The sequence below is a fragment of the Thalia democratica genome, chromosome 8 (genome assembly GCF_965202585.1).
Source record: "Thalia democratica chromosome 8, ktThaDemo2.hap1.1, whole genome shotgun sequence".
NCBI lineage: Eukaryota > Metazoa > Chordata > Thaliacea > Salpida > Salpidae > Thalia > Thalia democratica.
The window spans coordinates 51,531,414-51,554,299 of NC_139172.1; the positions used below are offsets into that span (position 1 = coordinate 51,531,414).

At 24.0% G+C, this 22,886-nt stretch overlaps 1 protein-coding gene across 2 annotated transcripts; it reads left to right on the plus strand.

Moving 5' to 3' along the window:
- The first annotated feature begins 1,464 nt into the window (after nt 1-1,464).
- LOC145842030 (transducin-like enhancer protein 3-B) lies at nt 1,465-18,300 on the plus strand. Of its 2 annotated transcripts, XM_082949378.1 has the most exons (18): nt 1,465-1,523; nt 1,838-1,941; nt 2,120-2,183; nt 2,290-2,334; nt 2,557-2,619; nt 3,539-3,604; nt 3,804-4,170; nt 4,381-4,442; nt 8,511-8,645; nt 10,932-11,017; nt 11,089-11,192; nt 11,439-11,688; nt 11,942-12,149; nt 13,888-14,079; nt 15,170-15,297; nt 16,287-16,475; nt 17,332-17,512; nt 17,723-18,300. In XM_082949378.1, the coding sequence occupies exons 1-18, from the start codon at nt 1,497-1,499 to the stop codon at nt 17,831-17,833; spliced, it is 2,382 nt and encodes a 793-aa protein (XP_082805504.1). In that variant the 5' UTR covers nt 1,465-1,496; the 3' UTR covers nt 17,834-18,300. The 2 variants fall into 2 exon arrangements, with proteins under 2 accessions (XP_082805504.1, XP_082805505.1); XM_082949379.1 differs by lacking the exons at nt 1,465-1,523; nt 1,838-1,941; nt 2,120-2,183; nt 2,290-2,334; nt 2,557-2,619 and adding an exon at nt 3,136-3,156.
- Nucleotides 18,301-22,886: the final 4,586 nt, after the last annotated feature.

Sequence of the window (22,886 nt, forward strand, 5' to 3'; positions counted from 1 at the left end):
CCTGCTTCTGATTAATCGATTGAAGACTGTTGTGACGTAATAATGAAATTGGATAGCAGCCACGATTTTGTTGTTTGAACAGATTTTTTTTCGCCCCTTAAATTTTTTTCAAATTATTGTTGTTGTTTTAACTGATTGTTAAGCTGTTCTGCTTCATTTAAAAAGACTTAGGAGTTGTCAAACTTTTTCTCAACTTCAAGTTAAATTGTTTACATAAAATATTATGTTTCACGCTTAATTCGATATACATCAGTTTGATAAAGTATATAGTGAATGACTTATTTTTATATAGCCTTTTTCAAATAACCTCTATTAGCTGAAAAGTGAATATTTTTTACCTTATTTTCAAAATATTCTTATTTAACTACTTACTTTTGCTAATTAGTTAGCCTAAGATGTAAGTTTATAAAAACTTGTTGTGGTTGTTCAATTAAAAAAATTTACGCACTTATCTAAATTTGTTCAAGTTTATTTCATTTGTTTTCATGTCCTGTTTATTTTTAGAAGTTCTTATATACCATTTTTATAACTGTTTAACTTATTTTTAAAACTTTAAAAGTACTCTTATTAACTATATATAATGTATTTAAACATATCAAAAAACAATCTCTGTTCAAAAAAAATTAAATATGGACACTTACTATGGTTTAAACTTGCTCTTCCATTTATTTTTTCTTTTAAATTACTACAGTTTGAATTCTCATGTAAGTATTACAAAAGCTTCAGATTGTTCAATTTGTTTTATATACTTTTCTTTGTTGAGTTAATATTTTTTTTAAATAGTTATCATACTCGTGTGTAATTTTTTTTACTTTTTCTAATTTTTATTTCAAATTTTACCTGCATTGTATTTTACAAACAATTCTGTATTTTAAAAACAGTTTGTTTTTAACCTTGTTGATTTTCATAGATATTAGTACTAGAATAAAACATTTTTGATAGTTATAAGAATAAAAATTTGTTACAAAATTAAATTTATTTTTACAACAATACACGTTCCTATAGTTAAGACCTCTAACAAATATCATAACTAAGATAAAAGTTCAAAAAACCAATAACTTATCTAAAAGCAAAACTTTTAAGTACAAGTATAAGTATGTACAAGGCAATTTAAGTATTAAGTGAAGTATCTAGTTAAACATCTGGACAAAACTTGTTGAGTTCACAAATAAGTGTACTCAACAAGTTTATTCAGTACAATGTTGAGTGTGCACATAAGTGTACTTCAAATCTTACTGGCTACTGAACAAACACCGTTAGCTATGTTTAATTAAAAGAAACATATTTTGAACTTAACATCTAGCTGTTGAGTATTTTCCGCATTAGGAAAAATAAAATATAAAATCATATATTGATATATTCACCTATTCCGCTAAGATATGCTTACTTTGGTGGAAGTCACACAAATAATTTAAAAAATTTGTTTTTAATTACCTATGTTATTAATAAAATCAATTTATTTTCAGATATAGTTTACATTAAAACACAATTACAGAATGTTTCCACCAACAAACAGGTGTAATGTAAGTTTATTTTTGTAATATTGTATTATCAAAGTACTTTAGTTCTAAATAGAATACTTTCGTTTTATATATTTGTTAAGTTTTAACTTGTTACAAATATATTTCTAATATTAATCAAATACTAAATAGTTATATCTGAATCACTTAAATTTTGTAATTATGAAACTTAGTTTACACAATGAAGTATTTTGAACAAGATAGTTTTGTAAAACATATTTATCTGTTTTAGACTAAAAAAAGTAACTGTTTAAAATACTTTTTGAATATAATACCCACTTTTAGAACTATAATTAAAATAAATAAATTTCAAACAGAGTTCTCATCTTCCTAGTAAACCGAGTATAAATGAAAATAATGTTTCTGAATATTGTGATAAAATAAAAGTAGAAATTACAAATCTTCATAATCGATCTCATTCGTTAGTACAGTTATGAAATAAATGTTTTTAAATTTATAAAGTACAATTTGTTAAGTACATTATACTTAAGCTAATCAAGGTTTAAAAAATTATAAATACATTGTAGAATAAATTTTACCTTATAAGCTTGAAGAATATTTTTTTTATGATTTTTTATTATCTGAATTGTTTTTTTTAGGTTGAAAAACGAATATGAAAAACTTGTAGCAGATAAAACTGAAGTTCAAAAGCAATATGTCATGGTAATAAAATTTGAGATTTCTGTGTGTTTTTTTTTTAGAAAATCAAAAGTAAATTTTACGTAACTTTGAATAGTTTAATTTATTTTATAAATAATGTTTTTTGCAGTTTTACGAAATGTCATATGGTCTGAATCTTGAAGTCCATAAAAATGTAAGTTATTTAAATATTTGTTATTTAAGTAATTGTTGAAAATTTTAAACCACATATTCGTATTTACTTGTACTACGTTAACAGTTACAAGCTATTGATTTAAATCTTGTGGTTGATATTATCTTGTTATGGCAATAATTTTGAGAAAAAGTCATGAAATTATAATCGTAAAATAATAAAATTGTCTACATTCTTATTATAATTAATTTTGTTACAAAACAGAGTGAAATGATAAAAAGAATGATCGGAATAATTCAAAGATTTTTACCTTTTATACCTCCTGAGGTAAGTATTTTGATTTTATTATTTTTCTTTTAAAAACATTTTTTACTTAACTATTAAGTTTGCACATATTAAATATTAGCTATATTCAAACACAGTTTAGAAAAAGTTATTTTTTGAAAATTAAAAAAAAATTAAACAGTTGTTAGGTAAAAAATTGTTATGGTAATTTAATGTTTTATTAGTTTATCAAAAACAACAAACTTGTGTCTAGTGCAAAGCCGTAGAATTCAATTAATCAAAAAGACTTTTTTATGTGAATTTCGTATTTAAATACCTAATTAAATAATTTAAGGCTTGTTTGTGATCAACTTAATTATGATGTTTTTAAACACGAACTTGTAACTATTTTTTATATCAATATTTTTTTAATTAATGTAAAAGCTGATTTGTGTGAAATGACTAATTTTTTCATAAATTATTGATGTTTATTTTGTTTTTTATTCCGTTGAAAGTTTTTAGTATAATACTTAAAAATTTGTTATACACTAAAAACTATTTATTTCAGATTGCTAAAATTTTCAAAACATAATGATAAATGTAAGTGTTTACTCACACTCTTTTTTAAGTTTAAAGTTTTAATAAACATACTTTATATTTGTTGTAATTGAGTTAAAACAGTAATTTGATCAGCTTGAAATTTTTTCACGTTATGTTTATCACAAATAAAAAACAACTTCTAAAACATTTTCGTTCATTTTTTCTCAATATAAATTGCAAAAAGTATATATGATAACATCTAAAACTAAAGATATATATCTTAATTACAAAAACAATAATTGGTCAACTGAGATACTTTGAATGTACATGTCTTCATCTTAAAAATCATAAGTTACTTAAAGTTTGTATAATTTTATGTTGTGAAGTCTATATAACACATATAAAGTACGTATTACATTATGTGAATAATTATTTCTAACAGCAACAACATCATGTTACTATTGCTTTGGAACAAGCTAAAAATTTTGATGTTACTCAGCTATTAGCGGTAAGTTAATTTGTCCGCTTCTATTAATCCATCATTAAACCATTATTTCTAAGTAGTTTCTATTAGTAGTCAAAATTAATAATGATTGAAATTTAAATAGTTATCGTTTTATAGATCAAAAGATTCAGTATTTTACCTGATATTTCTTGACATTACTTTAAGTTATAAAAATAGTAGTTATAAGTATAATAAACTTTAGGGCCAACAAGCAAGTTTACAACATCAACTGCCGGGAGTTCCCCAAATTCCAAAATTTCAACAAAATTTAGCAGGACTTCCTCAGAATTTAGGAATTCTAAACTTAAATTCAGCACAACAGTCGCTTCAACTTGCTTTGTCACAGCATCAGCAGTTACTTCGTAATCCACAACATTTGATAAGCAATTCTGAGTTGCTAGGCAACCCTCAGTTGCTTGGTAACCCTCAGTTGCTTGGTAACCCTCAACAACTACCAAGTAGTCATGTTCGTTCACAGATACAAGCTTTACCTCAACCCAAAATGCCTCATGTACAAACTAATGGTCATCAACCAATAAAGAAAGAAATAACATCAAATCATAAACATGGTCAGTTTTATAGGAAATTAGTTTAAGTTTTTTTTATTATAAAGTACATTTAAATTAGAGTTTTTATATATTTTTTAAAATACTACAATTAAAACTGTAGGACAGTTTATATAAGTTATTTGTTAAAAAAACTAAACAAAACTTGTTATTTTTATTTTACTTCTAATGTAAAATTTAAGTACTTTATCCAAGACTTTAATTATTTCTTAGGTCAAAATGGTTCATTTCAGCCAGTACACAACAAACCTGAAAATGTACAAAATCAAACACAAGTTTGTTATTTATATTTAATTTTTTAGCTTTTAAGCTAAAGGTGGTTTATGTTGTATGTATATATATAAATAAAATAAGGTTAATATTCAATCTTGAACACCTTCTACTAATCCCACTTGAACTGGCTGAAGATTAGAGACAATCTCATTTGTCTTTTTGAAACATATGTTCCAGCATTTTTAAAATCGTTATTTCAATAAATTATATATATATATATATAAAAAGGTTTGTTTAAAGATGTAAAACTCAGAGGACTCGAGTTTTGTGCCTATGCACTCATCAGCTTCAAAATAAGTTTAAAATAAAGCACAAAACAAAACACACAAATAGAAGTTAAAAAATTTAGCATAAATAGATTATGACGTAATTTTGGAACTATTAAAAGTCATGCAAAACGGCTTGTGCAAAAATTAATATACCAATCGACATTAAAACTTAAGTAAGTTGAACGTGTGTTAAATGTTAAAGTTACTCTTGTGGTTTACTACGATATTGTTTTGTAGTTTTTACAATTATTACAATTTACTTTCATAGTTAATTATTACCAAATTAATGTTGAAGCTAAAAAAAAAAAAAACTGTATAAAACAATTTTCTGCCAAGTAAAAAATGTAAAAAAAATTATGTTATTAAAGTTTCTTCGTGTTTTTTTTTTAATTAGGGTTTAAAAAAGTGTTGCCAGTTTTCACTGCAATTTTGTGGTTTAACATTCACACACTGCAACTTTTTATTTACAATTTGGAAAGTACATGTTAAATTTGGCATGGTAAAGTGTAAACAAACTCATCTCTACTATTCTCCTTAAGTGTTTTTTATCTTGATAAAAAGTTACAAATATAATCCATTGCTTAAATGAATAGCATATTTGTATAAAGAAATATAGAAGTTATTTTGAATACAATTATTTAATCCAGTAAATATGTAATATTTTATTTTATGAAGTATTTAAGCACAAATCAATAAATTATTTCATTTTGTTGCTACTAATTATAAATTCAAAAACTATGCCATTACGTTTATACTTATTGCAAAAAACAAAAATTTATTTCTCTAACTATTTAATTTGCAGTTTTGTGTGTAAAATGCTACAACTTTATAAAGATATATGCTGCATTACTGAACTTGCCTTTGTAGTAGTTTTTTTATATATATCTTAGCAAAATAAATTACTGTAATTTTTAGAATCAATTTTCTTTTAAGTGTATTATTTATAAACCATAAATACAACTTTACTGTCACCAAAAAAATATTCAGTTTAAAATATTAAATTGTTGATAACATATTTAAATTAATTGTAATAACAATGATAGATATTACAGAAAAATTATTAAAAATAGTTAAATGTTTTACGAACGAACAAAAACGCAAAGTTTTAACTAAAAAAAAATGTTTTTATTTTAATAGTTAGAAAAATCAAAGTAAATAGTTATTAGATGAAGTACAAAACAGTAAAAATTATACTAAAGCTTTTGAAAGTAAAGTTTAAATATAGATGAATAATATAGGATTTTTGATAATTTATTTAACAATTTTAAAGTATAATTTCACTCTAGCGTTGTATAAATCAGTCTGAATAAGTTAAAAAATTTCTAAAAAAATTAAGTTTTTTTTACTGTAGAATTCAACAATAAACCTCATTATTATCTCAAAAACTTCAACTCTATATTAAAAACAGATGCCGATAATTGGTTTGTAACAAAATAAGTCACGTATAAAAAAATTAATGAGAAAATTTACGGTAGTATTATTCACGAGAGTATACAGCGATATTTCTAAGAAATATTATTATTTTTTCCATGATGTCGAATTTTCTTGTGGTTTTTTGTAAGACGATTTAATATCACTGTCATTTTGTGGTTTTTACCGATAACATCTTGTTTCTCAAACAAACATTTTAAACTTTTTTTTTCTATAAACTTTTTCATGTTTTAGAGACGTTGCACGAAAAACTTTAAGCGGATTTCTTATATCTTTTTAATTGTTTCAATTTTTTTCGTAGCTTTTTTTTACAAATGAATGTTAATCAAAAAATATACTTGCTAATGTTTTTTAAACAAAATTTATAAAAGAAGCAAAAAGCAGCTTATTGTTTTTTTTTTTGTATAACTCCACTAGGTAATAAAGCTTTTAAATTAAATTTACATTTGGTTTACAAACTTGTATAGACATAAATAATTAGAAAATATATTCACAAACGTTCAAAGTTGACTTTTAAAAATTAAACTTAAGCATTTGGAACTAAAAATTTTTATGAGACTTTCTCAGAAATAGCAACAATTTTGTTCTTGTGGTTTTGCATAAAACGGTTTTTATGTCTGCTGTCATTTTGCGGTTTTTCCGATAACATCTAGTTTCATCAATTATCTGTTACTCGAAGCACTTTCAAGTGTTTTAAATAACACTATAAGAAATTTCTATACAGTAATTGATAGTATTTTTTGTTTTTGAGATCTTTCTTAAAGCATTTTTTTGTGTCAGATTTCCAGAAAGATATTTGGTTGTTAGTACTAAACTTTTTCTATTATTTTAATTAAAAGTTTAGAACAGGCAACAGTTATTTTACTGCTTCAATTTTTTTAACATCACTTACTATGGTACTTTTAAGTATATTGAAACCAAGCAATATTTGTTTATCAAAGTTGCATGTACAAATTACATTTATTAATCATTTGATATCTCTTATCGTACTATTATACTGTTCATTGTGCAATGTTGGACTCAGACATCAAAACCTGAGCCACTTAAATATGACGCACAAGAAAGACAAATATTCAGTTAAAAAAAAGAATTACTCAAAGTTTAATGTATTTATTTTAAGGGAACCAAATTTAGATTTTGTACTGAAGCTTAGGACAAACTTATATCTTAATTCATAATGTCAGAATATTAGCTAAATTAGTTTTAAAAAACTATTGCCATTTATAAAAAAACTTTATGTACTCATTCAATTTTAAAATTTCTAAAATATTTAATCCTTTTTATATATATTTTATAACAAATAAAGCTTGCTTAGCTAGTCTTGTTGAGTTTTCACCCATATAAGGAAGGCGGAGTGAAAACTTAATAAGACTAGCTAAGCAAGCTTCATTAGCTATAAAATCCATCTTTAACGGCGTTTCGCTACGTGTTGTGTACAACACCAACCGCCTGCTTAACGGAATTGTGAAAGTAGCCACACCTACCTATGATTTGAATAATATAGTATACATATTTGAATGTCGTTGCGGAAATGACTAAGTAGGTCGAACATCTAACGTTTCAACGTCAGGCGAGAGCAGCATGTCACGATAAAGCTAAAAAGGTTTATTTTTAATGACGACGTGAAGCCTAAAGGTGAACAGCCATCTATTTATCAACACCTCCTCAACAACACTGTTTGTGCCGAGAACTACCTGGAAAATAGGTTCGAAATCCTATCCCGAGCTAGAAACACCTACCATCTTTCAGTTCTAGAATTTTTGTTTATTAGAACTTGCGAGCCAAAAATTTGCAAATAAAGAGATTTTTACAATTTAAAACTTTAAAAATAGCGTGTTTAATAGTATTATTGTTTTCGTTTTTGTAGTATTAAATAATGTTTTTTTTATTTAACTTAGTTTCGGGTTAAAATTTTACTATCTTAAATGTTTTTTTTAGCAATTTTGTCTCATAAATTACTTTAAACTAGCTTAGTACTGCTCAGTTCTAATTTAAACGTTTAAAACAGACTTTTATACTTTATTACTTAACTATTTTTAGCTAGACGTTTCAAATTAATTGTATATAACTAAAATTACACTATAACATTAATAGTTTTTAGCAATATTATTCTGAGGATGAGCTAAACAAAATTAATTAATAAACTTTTGTTTTGAAAATAAGTGACTTATGTTTTTATTATTTAGTCAAATTAAGATATTCGACACCGTTTCAAAAGTTAGACGTATATTATTAAAAGTTTTTCTTACTAAATTTAAATTTTTAGTCTGAATTCCACTTTAATGGTAACAAATTAAAATAGAGTTTAAATTCTTTTTAGTAATAAAGCTGAAGCAAAAAAAATATACAAATCTTAATATTTTCTTATAGAATGGAACACTAACAAACGAGAGCAGAAATCAAGAATTACTTATAAATGTTACAGAAAAATTAAATGGAAATCACAGTAGTCATCACCGAAATAAAATATTAAATGGCAGGAAAAGAAAACTAAATTCTAATGAAGTATGTTATGTAAAGTATTATAAATTATTAAACCAACGTTATGTACATTTAAGTACTTTAAATATTTGTTATACTAAAGCTTATAAGCACTTCTTAATTTTTTTTTACATTTTTTACAAATAGTTTTGTTAATACATGCTATTTATGTTTTATTATATCATATTTAAAGTAAACATGTGTTTAATTTTTTAGTTTTAACAGTTCAGTTGTTGAAATTTTAGATATATTTCAAACTAACTTGGTAGAAATGCTTTATAACTGATATTTTAATTAAAGCAAATAGTAAAAAATCAAAAATCTATAACTTATGATAATGAGGTTCGAGTTGATGCTTTAAAAAATTTATGTTAAAAAATAAAGTTACTAATTCATACTGTGTTTTATTTAAATAATTTAACATTGTATCTAATTAAACACAATAGAAAAACTGTTAAGTAAAACAAACATTAATTTTATTTTTTTGAAGTAATTTTTGAATTCAGTTTGAAAATAAAACGAAAAATAAGTGTGAAAATGTTACTAAAAAGCTTTAAATGTACATTTTTCTACGTGTAATTTTTCTTTCATCATCCTGCCTTCAGTAATTATGACGTCACAACCATATGTTGACATTGAAAAAAACCGCATAAAATCGATCACAAACAGTTAAACATTTTTTTTGTTTACGATGTACAAAAAAATTAGATGAAATTTTAAATTCTAAGTTTTACTTTAAAAATCATTAAAATTATTTATTTAATGAGAATATACAACTTTGAAAAGATATTTTTAAGTTTGAAAATTATCTAAAATACATTGTAGTTTTGGTAAAAAAGCCATAAGTATAGTATAATAGACTTGCTACAAAGTATTACCCTATTATAAGTCTTTTTTAAAGCTTCTTTAATGACTAATTAATTTTTAAAGCTTGATTAAAAAAAAAAAATTTGAGTTTTTTTTAATAATTTCGCGGCAAGTGTATTCCGAATTTAAAACATAATGCTTATTAGTAAGTACAGCTTGATAACTGTATTTTGTAAAAGTTTTAATAACATGTTATGCTTTTGAAATATACTTTTTCTTTTACTTTATTATTGTACCAATAAAAAAGTTTAACATACAGTAACCTCACGCATCTTAACGCACTCGTGGCGTTACGCATACGTGACGCTACGCACTCTCGTTTAGTTACGCATTTTAGAATTATAAAAAATTCAAAAAAAATATTTTTTCTAGTTTTGCACAATTAAGTTTATTGTATATTTTATTGTAACATACAGTTTATTGTTTATTGTTTTTTATTGTAAATGTATTTTTAAATGCTAATCACCTCTCTATATCTTTAGACTTTGTAAACTTATGTTTCTTGATTAATTGGTAAACATTTAGTTTACCTCAGTGTATCAGAAATTTCGTTAACTACAAGAGATTAAATTAAAATTCTGAAAGAAATATTACTGTGTCAAATAATGATAACATAATGAATTAATGAGAGTTTAAGATACAAATAAACAAAACACAACTGTATACAGACATCACACCATTTTTTAATTGTAAACAAATGCTGAATTATAAACTGAATTTCAGAAGTAGAATAGAATATAAATGTTAAGTATCAAATAAGTAACATGTTAATAAAGATAAAAGTTACTTATTATTACAATTAGTAAAATTAATCTACAAGTTTTGTTATTTTATGTTAATTTAATTCCTTTTTTTATAAATGTACAGCTTTATTTTTTGTTTCATATTTAAAAATAAATTAAACAAATTTTTAAAAGTGGGAAAGTCCCAGTCTGCTTTTAACTAGAAGCAATATCAAAAAACAGCCATTATAGTAAATATGTTTGATACCTCTCGTATCTTTACAATCTCTCGTGTCTTTACGCACTTTTTCTGTGGATACAATGTGCGTAAATAAGCGAGAGAATACTGTACATTAAACTACTCCACCAAGTAAAAAACAAAATTATAAGCTCATATATACTCAAAAAGAACTTATGCTTCTAAATTTTTAACTAAATTTGTTTGTAGAGACACCTTTTCTATGAATTATTAGTTCTACACACACTGCAACTGTATACTAGCTTTATATAGTGATGAAATAATTTTAACCCAAGTAAAATAATCAGTGTATGTACTTTAAAATTTAATGTACAAATTAGACATAACAGTATTATTTTCATACATATAATAAAATTAAAGATATTAGATAGGAAAATATTATTCATTAAAAAAAAACTAATACGAAGTAGACTAAACTATTTTTTATAAGCCATTTTATCTTACACACAACAATTAAAACAGAACCAACATGCAAACGGTCATCATAATAAAAATGGAACAACTACTCCTAATTTTGTTACTTCTTTTAAAAATATAAATACACTGAGGTTAGTTGTAAAAAACGTTTATTTTTTCTAATGAGTTCAAATTGATTAGTCTGATCAATATTTTTCCACAGGGTAAAAACAGAACCTGCTGATGGAAGTATCAACAATAACGGTCATATAATAGATGATAAAAAGTTTTCAGAATCTCCAATTAATAAATCAGAAAAAACTGCAGGTTTAATTAAAAAAAGCTTAACATGTACATCTTAGTATGAAAATATTAAGTAGAAAATATGTTTATCCCGATTAAGGAAACAAATTTAATTAATTACTCACAAACTACTGCTGCTACTACTGCTAAAGATCTAAAGTAGTTTTTCTTTATTACAATTTAATAAAACTTAATATTAAAATAAGACTCAGTTAGTACCTAGAAATTCAAGGTCTTTAAACTGAAAGTATATGTTTTATTTTTTTTTAGAAACAGCTAGTACCAGACCAGTTGTTCAAAGACCACAACCAATTCAAATTCATCAAAGAGAATATTCTTCTAAAACTATTATGACGTCACAATCTGCTATTAAGTCACATTTACCTACTTCTACTGTAATGATGTCACAAGTTCATCACAGTATGACGTCACAATTACGTAACCCTTACGATTATTCGTCTCCACCTTTGAATAAAAATCAGTCAGCAACTTTAGATCATAATTTAATGCCTAATATGAGGTATGTTGTTGAATAACTTTTTAACAATTTATTTTTTATCTAATCGATGTTCGTGTTCTAATTGTTATCTTTTACTTAAAACTTGAAAAATTGACATACTGTTTCTTTTAAGAAATAACAATTGTTTACTTAACTTACTTCTGTTATATCATAGAATTGCTAAGCTAATAAATCCTTTAGTGTATTTTCAAACACTTATAAAAATTATCACTACTTTTTTTTAGAATATTAATAATATTTTTATTTTTCACAGATCACAACCTTCTAGTTACCATTATTCATCATTAAACTCTCCAACACCTCAAAGAGTGAGAATTCCATCGAATTATATGAATGGAATGCCTGAAAAAGTAAATGAACTGTGTTCACTCAAGCATGATCAAGTTGTTTGCGCAGTTGGTATTGGTTCAAATGAACAACAGAGACCTCTAGTGTACACTGGTGGTAAAGGATGCGTTAAAGTAAGTTAAACTATAAGCTTAACTATGTAACATTTTTGCACACTTTTTCTACTATTTTTAACTTCTTTTTTTTAGTATTTTTATGGTATTCATACTATTCAACCAACTACACAGTTTGCCTGTTAGATGATGAGTTATAAAAAGCTATAAATAGTTACATGCTTTTGTTAAACGTCTGGAAAACAACTGCTATTTAACAACATAATGGTTTTCATATTTTCTAATCCACTATAAAGTTTTGATTTAAGATAGTGGGCATTATGATTATTTTTTATTTGTTAAATTATTTCTATTTGAAAGTAATCTAGTCTTACAAAATTTTAAAACTATTTCAAAACTGTAAAAATTAACTAATGTTTTTGAAAATAATCACAACACTTAAGTAATACTTTAGCCATACTAATAAATATCAAGTAATTGTTGATAAGCAAAATACCAGATGTGTTTATAAATAAAGTAAATTAAAAAATTGTTGAACTAATCTAATAATAAAATAAGTAACTAGTTAAAGAATTTAGCACAAAAAGTACAACAAGTTTTGAAAAAAAAATTGTTTAAATTTTTGAAGCTTTGAGGATTAAACTATTACTCTAAAAATTTATTTTTACAAATACCCCTAAACAACATCAAAAAGTTTAAGTCACTTAAATAGCTTAGTGATGCGGTTATCAACTCCTAGTACGTGGTATTATTGGCTAAAAGATTTTGTTTTGTGAAAACATCGCTATTAACGGCTATCTAATTACTAATTTATTATAACGCTTGTAATACTGGTAACCCATTCTTAGATTTATTAGATGATAAAATATAAGCGCCATATGTTGTTATGTGTGCAAGTCTCAGCTAAAACATTTAATTTATGCACTTTTAGCAAAATAAAAGTTTTTCTATTTCCTTTATCAGGACTTAATATGATTTCAATTTTGTTTACCTTCAAAAAAACGTCTAGTATTTTATTTGTTTTAAATATTTTATAAATTCAAGTTAGGAAATTTTTGTTCTGATAAAGAATTTTTATTATATTAAATTATTAAAAACATTTGTAAACTATTCTACAAATAGAGTTATATTATTGTTAAATATATTACTTATTTTGTGTTGTTAAAAGTATTTTTAATTGTAGTATAAACTAAAAAATACCATTTAATACTTTTAAATTTTGCTAAGATTTCTGTATAATAGTAATTGAGCTTTATAAATAATTTGATGACTTCATTAACAGTAATTAGGAGTAGTTAAATAAGAGTTACACTACTAATCTAAACTTATAACATTGTTAAAACAATTATTGTAAGTTTGTTAGGTTATGCACAATAACATTAATCTAATGATTGTGATTAATAAAAAGGCTTATCTTATAACCATATAATTCGTCTGTCTTGTTAGTAAACATTATCTAAACCCTCGTAATTAATTTACACGGTTGTCTAAGTAACTGCTGATTATCAAATTACGTGGTTTACAAATTACAATAAATATATGTTTTTACTAGGAGTTGAACTAGGTTGTGGTTAAACTAAAAAAATCTTTTAAATACCTTTTTCAATGTCGAACCGTATTTCCTGTTTAGTATGTAACATAAAATGTTTATATAATAATAAATACTTTTTATAGTTACCAAACTATGATAGTTTTGACCAATTTATTGTTGATTACTTTATTTCTACATAAACAGAAGTAAGCTAAAAACAACAATATTGCTTATCATATTTAAACAAAGGGCTATTTTTTTATACAGATCTGGGATATTTTGCAGTCTGGGTCAAATAATGAAATATCAAAACCAGTGATGCATATCAATTGTCTTGATGACGAAAGTTACATAAGAAGTTGCAAAGTTATAAATGAGGGAAAATCCCTCTTAATTGGCGGTGAATCGTCTTTGATATCTGTGTGGGATCTCAACTGTGGGGGAGCCCCTAAACTAAAAGTATGATATGTTTTAAAACTATAATGATTTTGTTGGTTTATTTCTTTTTAGTATAAATAAGATAAACTACAGAGTTTCTTGAATGCAGGCACGTAACTTGCTCCTTTTCTGCAAATCTGTAAAAACGTATACCTATGTGCGAAACAACTTGCTTTTATTTAGCTTGAAAAGATTCTGCCTTCTTAGCCTAAGTATTCATTTATACTTAGTTATGCACTCCTAAAAAATCATATATGTACTCTTTAGCATTTTTAGTGTCGTAAAAATTAAACGAATTAAATACATCCATATTGTATACATTTAGCGCGTTAAAGATTTAATTTGTCAAAAAGCTGCATTGCAAAGTTTATTCTAATGGAAGCTGTAACTTTTATTTCAAAAATCAAAATCATACAATTTTATGTTACAAAAATTTGCATAACTTAATGATACTTCTATTGACTACGTTAAATGTTTGATTTTGAAAACGATATAAACGTTTTTAAGCTAAGTTGTGATTTTCTTATAATTATTTTCAATGAAATTTTTATTGGTTTACACAATTGGCAACACATAAAGAGTTATAGGGGGTAAGGAGCAAAATAAATTGCTTTGCATACAATTATCACCCATACTTCAACGTTCAATTTTTGAAGTATTAACATAACTGCACATTTTCATATTAAATTCAATAACGTTAAAGTAGTTTAAATTGCTGTGATATTGCTAGGACGTTATCACGCGTCATTTCAGATGTTTTAATTTTTGCAGATTCGTAACTTTTTTGAGCTAACTACGTCCCTGCTTGAATGCAATCTTTTGTATACAACGTTTAAAGTTTATAATAAAACGTTAACTTCCATTGTATTATAGAACAATATTCTTACTAAATATATGTCTTATTTATGTATATTAAAGATTAATTTTTTAATAACCGTTTCCCAATTAAAAGTAAATCGTAACTTATTTGAAATTGTGGTATTATTATTTAATAAAATTTTAAAACTATTCATGTAATAAAAGTTTGAAAAACTATAATTTTTAAACTTACCATTTTTAATGAATTTTTTTAATATTCATTTAAACATTTCAATACTTTTATTCCCTTCAGGCAAACTTGGAATCACCTTCAGCGGCTTGTTACGCTCTGGCAGTTTCTCAGGATTCCAAAATATGTTTCAGTTGTTGTTCAGATGGTAACATTAATATGTGGGACATCCATAATCAGAAATTAATAAAGTTAGTCATTTTTTAATGTGCTTTAGTTCAATGTGTAACAGTTCAATGTGTAAACAGTAAAAATTGTTTGAAAAGACTATTTTCATATGTTTATAGACATTCTGTTACATAATAAAACTACTTACTTTATTTAAAAAGTACAACATTCATTGTTTGCATTTATTACTTCAGTCATGTTTTAAATTGCAACCAATATAATTGTTTTATTTCTGTAATGACTCATAATTAACAGCTATCACAGTGTTCCCAGTTTTTTTGTAATGTTTAAAAACTTTTTTTTAATTGTAGAAATACCTCACATTAAATTGTAAAAAAAATTGACATAGTTTAAAGATACATCTTGTGTGTTTTGTACAACTACTTTAACATATAAAACATAGTATTCTATATGAATAGCATAAAATAAATAAATAGTTTTTATTTTAGTCTAATATATCATATAACTCTGAAAATTGTCTATGTAATAATAATAAAGAATAAGTAACATTATGTAGTTAATTTCAAATGTAGCACAATTCTTTTATTATTAGAGCTAAAAACTTTTACAGATTTTTTTTTTCTCTCTGTTTACAGTTTCTCTTTTGTAACTCAACTGCTGGTGACGTTACAAAAAGGTTTTGTCGAAAACTTTAACTTAAAGCTTTTTATAGTGCTGCAATTTGTAAATCTATTTTAAAAGTACATTGGTTTGTTCATATCTAATGACAACTCATTTTTTTAGAGCTGAACAGCTTTAAAATATTATACTTTTTAGTGATAGTTTCATTGTGATTTTTATTGTCAAGTAGTAAAGTGTGCACATTACCATAAAAAATCATTTTTAGTTATAAAGGTGTCTAGGAAGTTAGAAAAAGCTCTAATTTAAATTTCATAAATATTCTCTGGAGAAAACTGATCATATACCTTTGACATAAATTCGCAGTACAAACATCATATTTCTTTTTACAGTATATATATATATCATTACACTATACTATATTTTTAAACAGGCAATTCATAGGTCATACAGACGGAGCATCCAGTATTGACATTTGTGAAATGAAATTATTCACTGGTGGATTGGACAACACTGTCAGATGTTGGGATATTCGTCAAAACAAACAAACTTCCCTCATCAATTTAAATAGTCAGGTTTTCTCATTGGGGTATTCACCTAAAAATAACTGGATTGCTGTTGGGTTAGTTAGTTTGTATATTTTAGACTGTGTACTAAATTGTATTCATAGTTTTTGTAAATGGGTATGCGTATAATTCAAAAATTATAACTGTATTTTATCATGTTATAAGAAATTCAGTTTTAACTCATAATTTCAAACTTATAAGTATTAGACTTCAAACATGTTTTTAAGAATACATATTACTTGATAAACTAAATGCTAATCCATAAATTAGACTTTGAAAATATTAGACTTTAAACATATTTTTTTTTAAACACATAATACTTATGTAGTACAATTTTAAAATGACTTTACTTAGGTTTTCCTACTAATGCCAATAAAATTAACAAAGTCAAGCTCTAATTTTATGTTAAACTATATTGTAAAAAAAAATATTTGATTTTTTTTTGCGATAACGCTTAATAAGTGCAGGTAACCAACTTTAACTTAAATTGTAACGAATCAAATTGTAGTTTTTAATAAAAATTTGAAATAATCTCATATATGCTATAATAAGTTAAAAAATAAGCTTAATAATATATAAATAGTATTTTAAATAATACTTTTTTTATCGATTTACTTTAAGCTATATAGTTACGTAACAATCAAGTTAGCTTATTTTCGCAAAAAAAATTTTGAATTAAATTCAAACTGTTTTACAACTAAATGTAGTTTATAGCATAAAGTGAATAATTTTAAGTTTGTAGGTTTTAAAAGCCTTTCAGTTTTATTTCTTTTAGTTACAGCTCTTTAAAAAATACAAATTAAAAAAAAAATACTATTTAAAGTGTTAATATTGTTTCTGTATATCTCCACTTATCTCATTAAAGAAGCTTTATAATCTTTTAATTAAACAAAAAATATTATTTTTGTACAGAATGGAAAACAGTAGTATAGAACTATACAATGAAGATAATAATGAAAAATATCAAATAAAATATCATGAAAATTGCGTACTTTCGTTAAAATATTCACATTATAACGATTGGTTTATATCAACTGGTAAAGATAATATGATTAATGGCTGGAAAAGTCCTTATGGTGCTCACGTTTTAGATGTTAGTAAAATGATTTTGTCTTAAGTTTGTTTTTATGTAGTGTTCAAGTTCAAATAGTTATTTTATTTGTAAAACTTTTTTTAAGGTTGTTTTGTTATATAGACTTATAAAAAACATACTTTTATTGCAGCTAAAAAACTAAGTTCATATGGTAAAAAAGTCGTTATATTTAAAACAAGAGATATTTAACAATTTTGAATTCTATTCCAGTTAAAAGAAAGCTCATCAGTTTTGTGCAGTGATATCTCAAAAGATGATAAATACATAGTAACTGGTTCAGGAGATAAAAAAGCAACTGTTTATCGATGTAGTTATAAATAAATTAGTGACATTTCAGTTTAGGTGCAACAAACTGAATATTGATTGCTATTTTGAAGAATAATATTGTTAAAGAATACAAAAAGAAACGTACTGATGACTTTAAAAGTTTAATATAACGAATTTAAACAAAAGTTTATTTTAGTACTAAATAGTAAGCGGATAATTCTTTTAATCGAAAAAAATATTTTGGATCATTTTTGTTTTGTCTTGGTTTAAATCAGGGTTCGGCAAATTGCGGCCCGCGGGCCTAATGCAAACCTCAAAATCAAAATCTGCGGTCCGCGAGATCCTTAACAGCGTTTATTTTAAAAACAATTAAAATTATGTATTTTGTGATTACATCTTACAGTTAGACTCGTAATTCAATAAATACTCTTGATTAATGCTCAATATTACTTAGTTTATCATATTTTTGATCATAATTAGTATTTTTCTATTGATTGCAAGAGCATTTTAAAGTAAATGCGGCCCTCAAAGGTTTTTTTCTAAATAGTGCGGCCCGCTATCAATTTTTCCTAAGAAAATTGGCCCGCGAGTTACATAAGGCTGCTGACCCCTGGTTTAACCTTTCAATTAACGGTTAAAACAATTTAAATTTGTGCTATAGTACACTTGAATTTTATTCATTTATTTGTTTGTAACTTACCATTCCAAGCTTAAATTTTAGAAAAATAACTTCAGTTTTGATTTTAGAAGATGAATTATTTATATAAATTATAACAAAATACATCTAATTTTGATTAGTTTTCGTTGATTATCTTTTGTGATCTAATTTTTAAAAATAATTTTAAAGGTAGATATTCGTTTTCTAGGTATGTAATAAGATTGTGATTTTTAACTTTGTGAATTTTTTCCTAAGTTTTATTTTAAATTGTGTTATGTTTATTTTTTACTTCTAAACTTAAATTTTATGTTAGTATAATTATTTGATAATGGTTTTATAATTACGAAAATAATAAATCATATTTTTATAATTTTAAATTAATAGGGTAAAAGTGGGTTTGTTCTTTATTCGAAACTAATATTCAAAATAAAGTAACTAAGTTTAAAAATATTTACTACAAATAAAGAGCTAATTAAAAAATATGTACAGTTGTAAACAGAAACATCTTAGAGCTTAAAACTAATATAAATATGAAAGAGCAATCTTTTAAAGTCTTAACTTAATTAACTGTATAAGTTTAAAAAGAGAATAATTGCTAAATAATCAAATATAATTTAGTTACATTAACTTTAAGATTAAATTAACTTCGGATGTCTCACTTAAAAGGGCTAATGTTTTTTTTTTTTTTTAGGATAATATATTAAGTATACAAGTAAGTAAGTTATGACGTGTAATTTAATCTTTTAATTGACGCCAAAACATTGTTAAAAATGCTTTTGATCTTATAATTGATATATATATACTTATAAATAGAAAGTTGTAAATAAAAAATTCTTAAAATACAAGTTAGTACTTTTCCTAATAAATGAAGATTATAAAAGTTAAAGTCTTAATTTGCTAAAAACTATTCTATAACAATTTAAATGTATTTATATATCTAAAACTAAATATGTGACACCTAACTAGATCTTTATTTCGAGTTAAATAAAAAAAACTTTTAAATTTTAAAATCAAAAGCATAGATTTATTAAGTTATTTATAGTTAATGTATACTTTGTTAAACTATTTTTGTTTTAGAATTTAAAAAAGAGTATAAGTGATTTATCTAAACAAAAATTAAATAGTTTCTACTTAAAAAAAAAATACAATGAAAATCGTTTAGTTAATTAGAATTCAATTTACTTTTTTGTAATACAGATTGAATCACATTTACTTAACACATTTTACTCAAAAAAAACTATATTCTTTATGTAAAAGGTGAAATACCATAACAACCAATATATGATTTAATGGTTGATTAAATACGGAAGCCGATAATTACCTGTAATTTGGGTAGAACATATATTTTACTAGTTGGGAGGTAGAATAATACAAAGTTGGTTGTTGTTGAGAATATAATGAAGTGGTTTAAAAAAATATATATAGAAAAATAACAATTTTAGGGATATGTGTTTATCAATTTGTTGATGTTTAAGGTACAAAAAAGTATTTCAGTGGAAAAAAAAACTAATACTATATAAAAATTTTGGCTTAATATATTTATAAACACTTAAAAAACTGTTTTTTTTTTAGTTTGATTTTCAGGTTTTAAAAAGCAAACACTTGAATTTTAAAAAGCAAGTCAGGCTTGTCTGATAAAGAAAATACTTTTATGGTTTTAACTTTTGTTTTTTTAGGAAATTCATTTTTACTTACTTTACACCACAGACCACTTTAACTAAGTATTAAACTGCTGGTGTTTTACGAATATTGTTTGGTCTAAAGAAAATAAAAGTTTTTAAAATGAATTACTTTTATGATTATGTGTTTAGAATAACCTATAAAAATTATGTTTATCAATATTGAACAACTAATCTTTTTTTTTCAAATTTAAAAGCAAACAGTTGAATTCCAAGAAGCAAATATTGTAAAAAACAGACTTTTAAAGGTTTTAAATATTGTTTTTCTTTTGAAAAGGAAATTTTTGTTTGCTTATCTTACACCAAAAACCAAAGCTTTCTGACATTTATTACGTCATAATAGCTTTTGGAGAGATAAGGAGTTTTTCGTAATGCAGGTTCAAAGCTTGTTGTATTATATTGTACTTTTTACTTAATCTTTAAATATTAGATAAGCTTAAATTTCAATTTCAACTTTTGTGTATAAATTTCACCAGTTATTTAAGAATACTCTTGACAATTTATTTTAAGTATAAACATGGTAAACATCATATTTTTAAAAGTCAAAAAGGAAAATTCAGAAAAAATTTAACTAAACCATTATTTAGTCAAATTTGGTATTTATTAACATTTTTTTGTTGTTTTAGCCGTTATTGGTTTTCCAAACTTATAGTTGTATCTTGTTTTTGTTTTGATTAACAATATAAGGTATATTAAAAAAATATACATCATCCTTTTGAAAGAATTTTTTATATTAGCCAATACATTAAGCCCTAAAAACACTGTATGTTTTTTAGTCCTCTTAACTCGAAATATTTAACTAATACTACCTCGAATATAGTCATACTTGTTGAGTTTGTGACAATTTCAACTTAGTTTGGCTTTCAATTATAGGTTTCTTAAATTACAGTGGAATAGTTTAAAAATTCTAGTTTAATTTTGAATATAATAAAAATCAAAAAGTATGGCACTACAAAATCATTTAGAATACCACCATACAAATTTACTATTTATTTATAAATTTTATATTAATAATTCATATTTTCTAAATGTATATGTTTCTAAAAAACTCAAGATGACGCTTTTGTTTTATTTTAAAGTATAATCATAAAAAAACCTTTTACAATTTAATTAGACGAATATAATTTAATGTTTTTAACTTTAACCCGGTGTAAATATAAATAAACCTTTAAAACTCTAAAATTAAAATCGTTTAAAACGAAGTGATAAATGCTTTTTTAACTGTTTTCTTCACATATCTTATATAAATTCTATAAAAAATAGAAAATAGCTTCAGATCAAAAGTTTAAAGTAAAAATTTAAGGTTGTGTAATTAGAAGAAGTTATTAACAAAACCACTATTTACCGTTTATAAGCTTTAAACTTCCATAGTAAATACCGTAGTTAATAATCCATGAAAATAGTTGAAAAAAAAATAGCAAAAATGATGACGTTTTATAATACATTTTTATAGTTTATATACGTGATTAAAAATTTTGCGTATAGTGGTTGAATTTTTTTTTTAGATATTATTTAAGTTGAGTATACTTTATTTGAGAAACTGTTTATAGCAGCTATAAATAAACTGGTTTTATAAAAAAGGTATTAACGAAATTAATTGATTCTGTTTTTTATCATTGATTTTTTTTGAAGTACTATAAATAACAAAATTATTTTATTCTTATAGTTGCATAGTAGTAAAAATTAAACTTTTGCTCATCATAAAACATTTTATGAAAGTTGAAATAAAGCTGATTCATGAATAATATTTTAGAATAAAAAATAAATTTTGAGGTTAATTACCTATGTAAAGTGGTTTAAAAAATATTACTAACTTATGTTTGTTTATAAAAACTTTACTAAACTAGAATAAGTGAGTTTTGTCTTTTACAATTTTGGATAGTTAGTTTAAAATTGTTTTCTAAATCAAACTTGGTTTACAAATAAAATGTAATAACATTACTGCTCAACTCACTAACCACATTTAAAAATAGGTTATTTAAAGTTTTTGAATATTTACATTTATAACTAAAGATTACTCTAAAACCATTATCAGTTAATTTGTTAAATAATTTCACTAAAACAATTAAATCGTTATTTAAATCATACTTAATATAACAAACTACTTAAAGTAATACATAAAAAATCAATAGTTGATCTAGATAAAAAAAATATTTTTATTGTAAGTTAGTAATATTAATTCGAACTGAATAAAATTTTATGTTTGATGCAATGCTTTTAATTAAAAAAAAAAATAATGTATTAAATAAGCCTTATCCAAGGCCAAAAAAAGGAGGAATATCAACATAGACAATATGAACAAGTATTTTAATATAGGTTTAAACTTTAAAATAAATATTTAATTTTAGCACTGCAAACTGCATTATTACGTCACAAAGCATACGAGAACGCATTTTAGCTCTATTTGTTTAAAATCTCATATATTGAGTAATCTATGTTAAGTGTAGTTATGTGAATGCATATACTTAAATTAAAAAGTTCTTGTTATAAAGTTTTTAGTACTTTTAGCAAAAAACTTTTCATTCTTCTAGCTTATAAATGTTTGAAGTTCAGTTATTTGATTAAGTTCTTAATTTTTAACACAAACAAGAGGGAAACAAACTGTATTATAATATTTATTGATTTTACATAAATATGTTTAATTTTAAACTGTAAAACAATTATCATCTAAGATAATTAAAAGAATTATTAAGCATAAAATCCAAAAAAAAAAATTAAGGTAAATTGTTTTCAATTTCTGCTTATTATAAAAGCATTATAAATAAAGCCT

Excerpts from the sequence above, each read along its gene's own strand:
- LOC145842030 (XM_082949378.1), top strand. The coding sequence starts at position 1,497 with ATGTTTCCACCAACAAACAGGTGTAAT. Across the intron at positions 12,150-13,887 it reads GTGGTAAAGGATGCGTTAAA|ATCTGGGATATTTTGCAGTC; the intron begins GTAAGTTAAACT and ends TTTTTTATACAG. Across the intron at positions 14,080-15,169 it reads GGGGAGCCCCTAAACTAAAA|GCAAACTTGGAATCACCTTC; the intron begins GTATGATATGTT and ends TATTCCCTTCAG.